This window comes from Harmonia axyridis, chromosome 2, assembly GCF_914767665.1.
Source record: "Harmonia axyridis chromosome 2, icHarAxyr1.1, whole genome shotgun sequence".
In the NCBI taxonomy this organism is placed as follows: domain Eukaryota; kingdom Metazoa; phylum Arthropoda; class Insecta; order Coleoptera; family Coccinellidae; genus Harmonia; species Harmonia axyridis.
The window spans coordinates 58,310,517-58,322,946 of record NC_059502.1 but is presented as its reverse complement, the minus strand read 5'-3'; the positions used below and the strand labels follow the sequence as shown (position 1 = coordinate 58,322,946).

General features: G+C 35.9%; 1 protein-coding gene across 1 annotated transcript in view; it reads left to right on the top strand.

The window, feature by feature from the left end:
- Window positions 1-9,983: 9,983 nt before the first annotated feature.
- LOC123672793 overlaps window positions 9,984-12,430 on the top strand; it is a 33,406-nt gene continuing 30,959 nt past the window's right edge. Inside the window, exon 1 of the mRNA XM_045607083.1 lies at window positions 9,984-10,141. Coding sequence (XP_045463039.1) covers window positions 10,129-10,141 — 13 coding nt within the window. The 5' untranslated portion in view covers window positions 9,984-10,128. The remainder of the gene's footprint in view (window positions 10,142-12,430) is intronic.

Sequence of the window (12,430 nt, the reverse complement as noted above, 5' to 3'; positions counted from 1 at the left end):
GTGGCCAATTGTGAACACCTCTTCGAGAAATAACATGGTCAGTTAACTTATCGGTGTTTCTCAAAGACCTATGGCTGGACTCTTGTTGTTCATTCTATAAATAAATGGCATTCTGTATGTAAAAGATAACGATTTTCCAGAAAGGAATCACAATTTTCTGATGTGTTAAATAATGCAGAAGTCGACAGCCTGGTTTCATATAAATAAGCTCAATCTTAACAGAGACCACCAACACCATGGAACTAGTAAAGAACCATTGATATAAAGTAAGCCGATGTAAATTCTTTGGACATGCATATTGAGGGTGCTGTCTTTGGATCGACATATTGTTCAAATATTCAGTAAACAAACGCAATTTTGCAAGAAGAGTTTCCTAGCCGTGTTATTTCTCGTAGATCATAATTGGCCACCGAGATCATTTGATTCAACGCCTTTATACTTTCATCTTTGGGGCCTTGTGAAAGTTAAGGTCTATGCCAATGCTCCACAATTTATTCAAGGCCTTAAAGATGGAATTCGTGTAGTTATCGAGGACATACAGCCGCAATTCTGATAATTGGTTATGGAAAATCATGCCATGAAAAGGAATTTGTGCTGCAACCGTGGCGGCCATTTAACTGATATCTTTTTCAATCGTTAATGACAAACCTTTCTCTTAACAATGAAATAACTATTGATTTCTTCCAAATTATTTTTTTTATAATATCAAAATGAAACCTCTAGTTGGGAAAGCCTTCAGAAGTTAAGGATTTTGATATCGTTGACCAAAAATTATTTTCATTCTAAAAATGATCAAAATACCTTCTGTAGATTCGGAAGCTAATATTAATTAGATTCAATGAATTGGAGCCAGAAGCCCTTTTGTGACCGAATTCAAAAGTCAGATTCAATTCTTAAAGAAACGACAGTTCCATGCCTATGGTTGATACAATTCATGTAGGGAATTCGACTTCGAGTCAATTAAAACTTTAAAACTGATATCCGTTTTTTTCCCTTCATTCTCGTGATTGATCTAACTCTATAGAATTGGGTCATTTCAAATTTTGCGTGACAATGTGTCATGTACCTACACGATATTTAACTCGGAATGTTCCCCCCCATCCATCACTAATTTGAATGCAATTTGTGAGTCATCATTTGACCTAGTAATCAACTCATCATATGAATTTGATTTTTTCTGGAGTTATGTTGAAACTTTTGTGTATTTGTCAACGTTTTCTGTACATTTTGATTGGAATCAGAAATTCTGAAAAGGCGTTTGATTGACAATTGACACATATATTATTATAGTTATTTATGCGACAAGTATGTAGAGTGGGGGATTCCGTAAGTGAAAACATTGGGAACCAATATCAGTCAGGATCTTTATGGCGCTCGTTCATTCATGCGCCAATTACACTCTCGGAAGCCACACACAGGTTGATTCACCGTGTTGGCCTTTTATACGTTCATGGAAAATAAATCTTGATTTCGTGCTGAAAATTAGCATATTGGGGTTTGAGACAATGATTCTTCTCCCTAAAATATTTTCAGATCTTTAAACTTCCGGTTATTATTATTATTGCAATTTTTGAAATATAATATGGCGCCACGCAGCAACGTCGTTTCGGATATGTCGTGCAGAAAATGCTCGAAAGAGGTGAAAATATTTATTATTTGTGGAAAGTGTGACTCTAAATACCACCCTAGTTGTGTATTGAAGATCTGTGGCACCTTTGTCAATTCTGAGGGTGTGGTTATATGTTGTGAAAACCGAAAGGATTGTAAATGTGAGGTTAAGGATAGAGAAATCGAGGAACTAAAACTGAGAATTTCTGGTATAAATGAATCTTTATTCGAAAAATCCCTAGCATTAGATCGAAATGGCTCCGATGTCGTTGAACTGAATGGAATATGCGACAGTAAAAATGAACAATCAATTATTATGTATGGGAATGAAAGTAAGTTCGACTATCAAGAAATGTTGATCAAACAAAAAGATATGCTGATTTCTGAAATGAGCGATAAAAACGAAATATTAAAGAAGCACGTCCTCCTTCTCGAAAAGTTTCAAAATATGGAATCTCCCTCGATCGAAAACCCCAAACAACCTGAACGAAAAATAAATAATAACATAAATACAGTAAATAAATCAAACAACGCATGTGGAAATGCCGGGGATCCGTATTCGAATTGCGATAATAATGAATTAGATAAGGATGATTCAAATATGACATCGCCAAGAACATGTGAATCCCAGGAATCCTATAAATGGCAACAAGTGAAACACAGGGGTAACGGAAACAATAACAAAGGAAGGAAATCTTTTACGGGAGTCTTTCCTGTCCAGTCTGTGCAAAAATCATCATCGGTGAGGGATGTCAACAAAAAATCTCGTCCTGAAATAGTAAAAGGTACCGGAAAATCCGATGGAGAGGTACAAGAGTTCTGCAGCAGTAGACCCAAAATATGGCTTCATGTTGGTAGGGTCAGCCCCAATACGACTGAGGAGTCCATTATGAAACATTTGAATAGGACCTTCCCAAACCGACCTTTCACTGTTGAGGCTCAGCCAACAAATGCGAACTCCGAAAGCATATCATTTAAGGTAGGTGGAGACGTTGATTTACAGGAAGACCTGTATAAAAGTCATAATTGGCCGGAGGGAGTGACTATAAGACGGTTCACATTTTTTCGAAAAAGAAACTATTATAAATAAAATGAAAAATAAACAAACTAAGCAGATCACACTTTTAAATTTTAATCTGCAATCATTAGCAAATAAAATTGACAGCGTTCGACAACTTCTTGAATCGCGTCATGTTGACATAGCGTGTTTTACAGAACACTGGCTTACAGCTGATATTATTTCGAAAATTAATCTGGGAAATTATGAAGTAGCTAGTTCTTATTGCAGACAGTCTTCACGACACGGAGGCACAGCTATTGTCCTCCGTAAGGAAATCCTTACGGAAATTCCTTATCTTGAAAGGTAAATACCTTTCAAGGAATTATTAGAAGTAAAATCTAACTCTGTTGAAAAACAAATAGAACTTGCTGGCGTCCGACTGACGAAATACAAAATATTGATACTCTCACTGTACAGGCCGCCATCTGGTGACGTGTCACAGTGCCTTGATGTTTTGACAAAAGTACTCGAATTATGTCAGGCCTTATATCCGACTGACCGATTGTTTGTTTCGGGAGATTTCAACATCGACTTCGGGAAGAACTCGAAAGATCGACAAAAAACCATCGAGGTCCTCAAAATGTTTAACCTGGATGTGGTTTTCTCTGAGCCGTCACGTGTGACTAACATATCAAGCTCGTGTATAGACAACATTTTCTCCAACATCAGCATCGGTTCTGGCGGGAGATTCACTTTTCAGCCTTATCTTTCAGACCATATGGCCCAAATCGTGAGATTTTCAGTTTGCAACCTTGAGCCTGAAACAAGAAAATATAAATTCATACGGGAATTCAACGCAACCAAAACTCACCATTTTCTAGAATGCATAGGAGTCGAGGACTGGACGAAAACATATTCGGATAGTGCGATTGTTCAGTTCACAGAATTTCACGACCGTTTGTTGGATATTTTCCGGTCATGTTTTCCTGAAAAAAAAGTAATTGTCAATAAAAAAAAGAAAAAATACTCTGTAAGTCAGGAAATAACAACAATTAAGGATAGATTGGAGGCAGCTGACACAATAGCAAAGGTTAAGAAGGATCAGGCTAGTGAGGAGCTGTGTAAGGTCTTGAGAAGGTCTCTGCGGATGAAAATCAGGGAAACAGTAAAAAAGAAAAATGCCGATAAACTGTCGATATCGAACAACAGATATCAGACTATGTGGCAGTTGATTCGCGAGGAAACGAATAAAAACGGATCAGCAAGGACAGAGAATAATCTCACTGCCGATGATTTGAATAGATACCTGGTTTCTGTTGGCACGAAATTCAACTGTAGTTCTGACATTTCCATCGAAAAATCAGAAAGCCTGCTTAAAAAGAAACATGAATCAGTTCAGACATCCATGTTCTTGTTTCCCATAACGGAATTGGAAATTGCAAATGCGTCCCATGACCTCAAAAGTAAGAATTCTCGGGACATTAATGGAATGTCAGTCGCTTTGATGAAACAAATGATTCCTTTGCTCTTAACACCACTGTGCAAAATTTTGAACGACTGTATGACACAAGAACGTTTTCCTGAAGAACTAAAAATTGCTAGAGTTTGCCCTATTTACAAGAAAGGTGATGTGGATGATGTCTCCAATTACAGGCCCATATCGATATTACCAGCATTATCGAAAATATTTGAGCTCATAATGAAGAACCGCCTTGTTGAATTTCTGGAAAAGCACTCAATTATCCATGATTCCCAACATGGTTTCAGACAGAACAGATCAACAATAACAGCAATGATCGAGGTGCTCGAGGAAGTTATGACGGCATGTGAGAGAGGGGAGGAGGCTGAGTTTACGTGCGTGGACTTGAGTAGGGCTTTCGACACGGTGAATCACGAAATCCTTCTGAATAAGCTCCATCACTATGGTATAAGAGGAAAAGCAAATAATCTATTCCGTTCTTATCTTTCGAAGAGGAGGCAGGTGGTTGATTGGAACGGTGTGGTGTCAGGATTCGAGAGCTTGGGGAGTGGAGTTCCGCAGGGGTCCATACTGGGGCCGGTGCTGTTTATTTTATACATAAACGATCTGTTTCCAAATGTCAACTCCGATAAGACCGTATGTTATGCTGATGATACTGGTTTTATAAACAGATCAAAGTGTCCCGAGGAGCTCCACAGATCGTCGATAACTTCAGAGAGAGATGCACGTTCATGGTTCGCGGCTAATGGTCTGGTGTTCAACGAGGACAAAACACAGAAATTGGTTTTCACCGGTAGGGACTCTGGTGAGAACTCGTTGATTTACCTGGGATTGCAGTTCCAGTCTTCTCTCGGCTGGGCCACTCACATCGACACACTTTGCAAAAAACTGTCAACTTCGATATTTATGATACGTCGAATGAGAGAAATAGTTGACCAAACAACAGCTAAGCAAACCTACTACTGTGCCTTCCATAGTTTGGCAGTCTATGGAATAATTCTTTGGGGACACAGTAGTCATGCCGAAAGAGTCCTCCTGAAACAGAAGAAAGCTTTGAGAACCTTGTATGATATGCGAAGCACAGAGAGCTGCAGGGAAACTTTTAAAAAAGAAGGCATACTTACCATAACCTCCGTGTTCATATTGGCTTGTGTAGATTATATTCACGCAAACAAGGAGCAGTACACAAAGCACTCGTATTATCACACCTACAATACTCGAGAGAAACATAAATATACATTACCCCGTCTAAGAATGAGGAAGGAGGAACTTGGTCCAAATTTCTGGGGACTCAAATTCTACAACAAGCTTCCAGATGAAGTGAAGAGCCTGGGAAAATTGCAATTTCATAAACGAGTAAAGAGTTTGTTGCTGCAGAACACTATATATTTTTTACATGAGTTCCTTGACTGATTCGTTAGTACTTGCATTGTTTTAGATTATGTATAGTGCCAAATTTGTGTTTATATTTTTTTTATCATAGTTAATTATGTATATCGTACCAAATTTGTGTTTGTATTTTTTATCGCAGATTATTGCATTGTAGCGAGAATTTATATATACATATTATATTCATAAGTATTTACATAATTGTAAAAAGTTCTGATTGACATGTCATGTAATTCATTGATGACGTTAATATATATTACTATTACTACTATTACTATACCGAAAACGGACTAATACTTTCTTAATTCAAATGGCACAGCCAGTATATTATTACCTCATTAGATAGCTTTTTTGATGACAATTTTATCAATATGCCATACCTTTGTTGAAAACTCAACAGTTCATGATTTAATGAGATTCTTATGATAAAAATGGTGACGACGAGTACTCACATTTTTTCGAATATTTCATCAGAAAAGGTTTTTTTCGAAAAAACCTTTTTCATTTTCGATTTTGCAAATACGTGTTATTATAAGGCTGTTTTCGTTTTGGACCAAAAATATAAAGGGTGTTTATCAGAAGATCAAGAACTTGGGAAACTCAAATTCATCAAAACTCAAGATTTTCAAATTAGAACCTATATTTTTTATTATTTCTGTCAATTTCTCTTTTTATTTGTAGAATTAACTGAAATAATGAAAATATATTGTATAATAAATATTTTTATTTTCTCAGTCAAGTCCTCTTTTTAGATGTAGAATTGACTGAAATATTAAAAAATATATGTTCCAATTTGAATATCTTGAGTTCTTATGAATTTCAGTTGTTCAAGTTCATGACCTTCTGATAAAAACCTTGTACATTTTTGCTCCAAATCGAAAACAGTCTCATACTAATACGTATTTGCAGAATGGAAAATGATGAAGGTTTTTCGAAAAAAACTTTTTCTGCGGAAATATTCGAAAAAATGTCCTCGTTGCCACAATTTTTATCATAAGAATCCCAATAACTTATGAACCGTTGAGTTTTTAACCTTAGTATGGCATATTACCGAAATTTTCATCAAAAAAGAGAGAGAGAGAAGTGAGGCAATAATATACTGGGTGTGCCATTTGAAAAAAGAAAGTGTCTGTTTCCGGGAGTTGAAGAGATCTGAAAATATTTTAGGGAGAAAGATCATTGTCTCAAACCACAATATGCAAATTTTCAGCATAAAATTATGATGTTTTCATAAACGTCATAGCGGTGAATCACCCTGTATTGTCACATAGGGTCTATGGCGCTGAAATTTTTTATTTTTTTTCGATACAGTATTATTAGGATCCATTAGAGCTAATTTCTTAAATTCTTTGGAAATACAAAGGGTGTACCAAAATAGTATAAATGACCAAACATATGTTTTTTTTCTTATGCAACACCCTGTTTTATATTGAATTTTCAGATTGCATGGAATAAATTAACCCAAGTTCGTTCAAATTCAAAAAATTGGAAAACTACAGACACCGTGAGTTTCAGCTTTAATTTTTTTATTGAAGTTATTTTATTGAACGACGATTACCTACTCATTGGAAATATTGCTAAATAACTGTTCTTGAAAGAACTTGAACTTGAAATGAAATAGAAATTTTGGAAGAAATTTCCTCTGAATTAATGAAAATAGATGTGACTCAAGTTTTATTATCGGTACACCTCCAACAAATTGGGAAGTGAATATAATATCCTTGAAGGAAGTTAGTTCAGGAATGAGACAGTAGCGCATTCACCACAACTCTGTTACTCTTCTAAAAAGAGCGTAGATGTTCTTTTCTTTTTGTTATGGGGAAGGAACAAAAGTAGATACGAAATTTTTATTTCAGTTATACAAAATACAATATTATGTCGAACTCACAAAAAAAAAATATTAAATCAAATATTCACTCAACACTTCGAAAGCGTCTTTTCCGCGACATTCTTGAATGTTTTTTCAAACAGTCCCTTTTTAAACTCTAGCAGACATCTGCCATCAAGTGCATGTCTCATCCTTGGTAGCGGTCCTCCATAACTTTTATATATGGGTGAAATCTTTCACCTTGTTCCTCACTCAAGTCTCCTAAATTTTCTGTTAAACGGTCTAAGTGACTGTGTAAATAGTGTATTTTAATAACCCATCCTAAGGATTTGAAACTATTGAACATCTTGTTAACCATTTCAACATAATTTTGAGCTTGCAACAAATGATGTCCAAGCTTTTCGTTCAATTTGATTCTTTGAATTCATGAAGGCAGGATCCTTAATTAATTTTCTTATTTGTGGGCCGTCAAATATCCCTGCTTTGAATTTTCTGTGCTCAACTGATGCATTTTTCCCCCTATATATGCAAAAGATGACCCATTCTTAATAAGAGCCTTTACAAATTGCTTCATTAAGCCCAACTTTATATGAAAGTATGATTTTTTTTCTTACTTATCCAAGGGGATTAAAAGGGTCAGTTCAGTTACCTGATAGGCAATGGTTCCAATATTTATGGATTTACCTAGAATTTACTCAATTACAGGCTGACAATAAAACCATTGTACCTACATTAATGAATAATAATTTTAGAACTCTCATAAATGAATATACTGAATAAAACCCACATTGGTAGATAAGATCCAAAAAAAAGAGCTGATAGAGAAAAACGGATTGAATGTACAGATTTAGCGTCCCAAATATACACTGCGCAAAAAAATTAACGCACATTATGGAAATCTCAAATTTATTCTACAACTGAAGGTGTTCTCAATGATAATAATTATTTTTATCAGAATTATGTAGGTATGCATATGTTATCCACTTTCAACGTTTTTCTTCAATACAGATGTTTTTTCCCAGCAGGAATAAAAAAAGATGAGATTATCAGATTTTGAATGTATTGACTCCATTCTGAAATCAGTTGTTCTCGATCAATTCTAGTGCTCAATAGTTATTCTTTCGTTTGATTTTCTACACTCGATCGCTATGCAACGCGAAACACGCAATTTGACCCAAGAGGAATGTGCCCAAGCGGTAGTTTTGCGAGAAGAAGGGTGGACATACACAAGAATTGCAGAAAGGTTTGGAGTTTCCCATACAAGTGTGTCCAGAATGTTGCAGCGATTCAGGGAGACAGGTATGAATGTCCGAAGACCGGGACAGGGTAGACCACGAGTAACAACTGCCATTTAAGAACGTTACTTGAGAGTTTCTTCGTTGAGACAACGGCTAGCAACCGCTCGCCTCCTTCAAAATCAGCTTGAGCAAACTCAGGGGGTGCAAATTAGCACTCAGACAATAAGAAATCGCCTCAGAGAATATGATTTAAGGCCTTCTGTAGCGGCAAGAGGCCCAGCTCTTACCCCAGCCCATCGAAGGACGCGTTTGGATTTTGCGAGAGAGCATATCCATTGGGAAGAGGCTGATTGGGAAAGAGTTCTCTTCACAGATGAGTCTAGATTCTGCCTCTACCATTGTGATCGACGTTCCCTTGTATACAGACGTCCACATGAAAGATATGCTCAGTGCAATTTCCTGAATACTACTGGTTTCGGGGGAGGATCGATTATGGTATGTGGTGGAATATCTTTGACTGCTCGCACAGACCTAGTGGTCGTTGATAATGGAGCTATGAATGCTGATAGGTATATAAGGAACATTCTTGAAGAGCATGTAGTGCCATTTGCCCCATACATTGGTGAAAAATTCATTTTTATGGACGATAATGCCAGGACCCCTACGTGCGCGCATCGTTCAGGACTATCTTGAGAGGTTGAAGTCTCTCGAATGGAATGGCCAGCAAGAAGTCCAGATCTCAATCCGATTGAACAGGTTTGGGACAACCTCAATAGAAGGCAGAGAAGTTCAGAAAATCATCCAGCTACTCTTAATGACTTAGGAATCCAACTCAGAGAAATCTGGGAAGGATTAGATCAGAACATTTTAAGATCACTCATTTTGAATATGAACCGTCGTTGCCGAGCTGTAATTAACTAAGGAGTAAGGGGTGGAAATACCAAGTATTAAATCACTTATCAGCATTCCAGTATTTTGATAATTGTTTATTTCTCTTCTTTCACATAAGATTCGGTGGAATCCTGAATTTTTCTTCCATTTAATGTGTCATGTTTCGTTCAAAACCTTCTCGAGAGAACATAAAAAACAAGTTATAAATTGAGATTTTCAGAATGTGCGTTAATTTTTTTGCGCAGTGTAGTAAAAATCAGCACTAAAATCCTAAGCACCAAAAAAATTTTTCTTTTGTTTTTCTTCTTGACGAGAATTCTGAAATTTTATATTTTGGAAGTCTTGGGGGGGTATGCACCTCCAGTACCCCCAATATCTACGCTCTTGTCTGTGAAACTCATTTACCTTATTCCTAGATTTTTATATTTCCAGCTAACTAAGATTGAACTACGGAAATTCGACTACGAAATTAATCATGATCAAAGTGACTCATCAGTAGACAAAAACCTCATTAAAAATCGTCGGCACTTATTTCGCCGACTGTACGTGTTATACGCGAGTTGACGCGCTGGCGCATACGTTCAACATTTATAGAACTTCTTGTTGACCATCCTGCCGGTTTATCCGTGGTCCACGTTTCACTCAGTTTGAATTTGTTGAAGTTCGGTGATTGTCATACGATTTTACTTTCAAGATGTCTTGTGTTGGTAAGTTTCAAAACGTTCAAAGCAAACGATTTTATTTCATTTATCGTGGTTGAGGGAATTGCGGCTTTTTTTAATACGATATTTGATATAAATCATAGTTTTCGAAGCATACTTTCGGATTCCATTCACTCGTATGCCGGTAAATGTTGGATATTTTCCTTGCAAGAAAAGAATTCATTTGATTCTATTTTCGGAATACAATTTACCTACTATTTTTATTATTGAATTGTTTGATAATTGGCGCTTTACGGAATTTGGAACGGTTAACAAACAGCGTATTTCTCAACATTAGGCACATTCTAGAACGAATTGTTTTGCATTCTTGATTGTTATTCTTTTCCTCCGTCAGACCTTGACAAAAAAGGATGCTTACGTAATGTATTGAAGATGTTGTCAGCAATTGAGCTGATCATTCGAAAGCATCTACCCAAATAACATTATTACCTATAATTTGATTCTTCACATATAATACCCTAAATTATGTGTTTACTTGTTTACCATTTGTACTTCCTCTTGTCGAAAAAATTTTTTACATTACCGTATCTGAACAACAAATCTTAACTTCTTTAATTCGAAATGAAAATAATAATGACACAATCTATCTGTTTTGTGATTAACAATTCAATAGTTTGGAATTTATTTTGCCGTTCCCATTTTTCCATTACATTCTCCTCTGCGGAAAATGTCAGGTGTTGACCGAACATTCTGGATCGAAATCTTCTTTAGACCTGACCCACTTAGGGGGGCTCTGTCCGCCACACCCATACTATGGCACCGACCTGACCTTAGAACTGACCATAGCTCCTTCGATACTTGTTTATTTTTAGCTATGCTGTCATCGTTATTTAATATCCATTGAATTCAACCGAGCGGCTTGATACAGCTCTAATAATGATATTGCTCGATTATACTACACATATACAGCTATATACATATGTTGTATATGATACAATTTGTTTCACGACGAGGGGGACAGTACTTCTCTGAATTGGCAATAAAATTAATGACGTGATGGTATTCCTACATAAAGTACAACATTTTTGGGAGTTGTGGCACATTTGACGAACTAGGATTGTATTAAACCGTTATTTTACTCGTGAAAATCAGAAGATCTTATCGACCATTTAAAAAAAATCAAAAAGTCAAGGCTTATATAGCTCTACTGTGGTTATTTCGCACTATCATGATAGTAACTATCGAGTAGTTTCTCCGAGTAATAAACATAGATAGAAGCATATTATGTCATTTTCAGTAAGCAAATTTTGTCCCCAACATGAACTATCAAATTTGACATAAAGCGCGCGGAAATGAAAACATATCAGTGATACGATATTTCACTCAACTCGCGAGTTTCTCCACAAAGAACGCACTTCTTATGTCACATAGTGAATCAACGTTTCATATCAACTCAAAATATATTGAAATGAATACCTAAATATATCAGAAATTCACAAAACAAACTTCAAACGCGCCAAACGACGTGAAACAACGGATGACACTAGGAGAGCAATAGTTGTCAAACCTTGGATTTCAGCAGGTAGGATACAGAAAATAATAAATATTCTGCATACTTTAAATTCGACCATTAGGAACAATATCGGATTCCAAATATTCAATTTCAATTATTAACAATCTCAATGCGTTGTTGAAGCGTATTTCGTACAATTTTATACAGGGTGAGTCAAAAATGTGTACCGAGTTTTCTGGGGGTTATAGTACATTGAAAAATAAGTATAGTTTGGTAAATAAACTAATGGCCCAAAATGCATATTAATTACAACTGAAGAAGTCCCAAAAAAATCATGACTCGCACTCTGAAAACGCCCTTTATAATAATATCAGAAATGGAGAAGTGTATTTTAACAACATACATTTATGCACGAAATTTCAATTTGCTGGCATTCACCATAAAGAAGTTATGCGTAGAAATTTTTTTAATTCCATCAACTTTGGAAGGATAATACTAGTGGAATAAATTAAAGGATCAAAATAAAATTCGAAATTTTTAGCGGTTTTTCAAATGGCTGTATTTTCGATAACAATGGTCGTATCTCAATTTAAAAAAAAAATTTTTGAAGCTTGAAGTTAATAGTTTAGAGATCTCATGATGAACACATTTTTCAAGCAACGTGTATCGCTCAATCCTTATGAATACAGTGTCTAAAATTTCTGCGAAATTTTTTCAGTTTTTATGTTTGGCCTACAGATTTAGAATTTTTTTTTTTTTTCAACTTAACCACTATATGGATGACATTACTTGTTTATTCAGCTTCAGTATCCTTTTTTTGA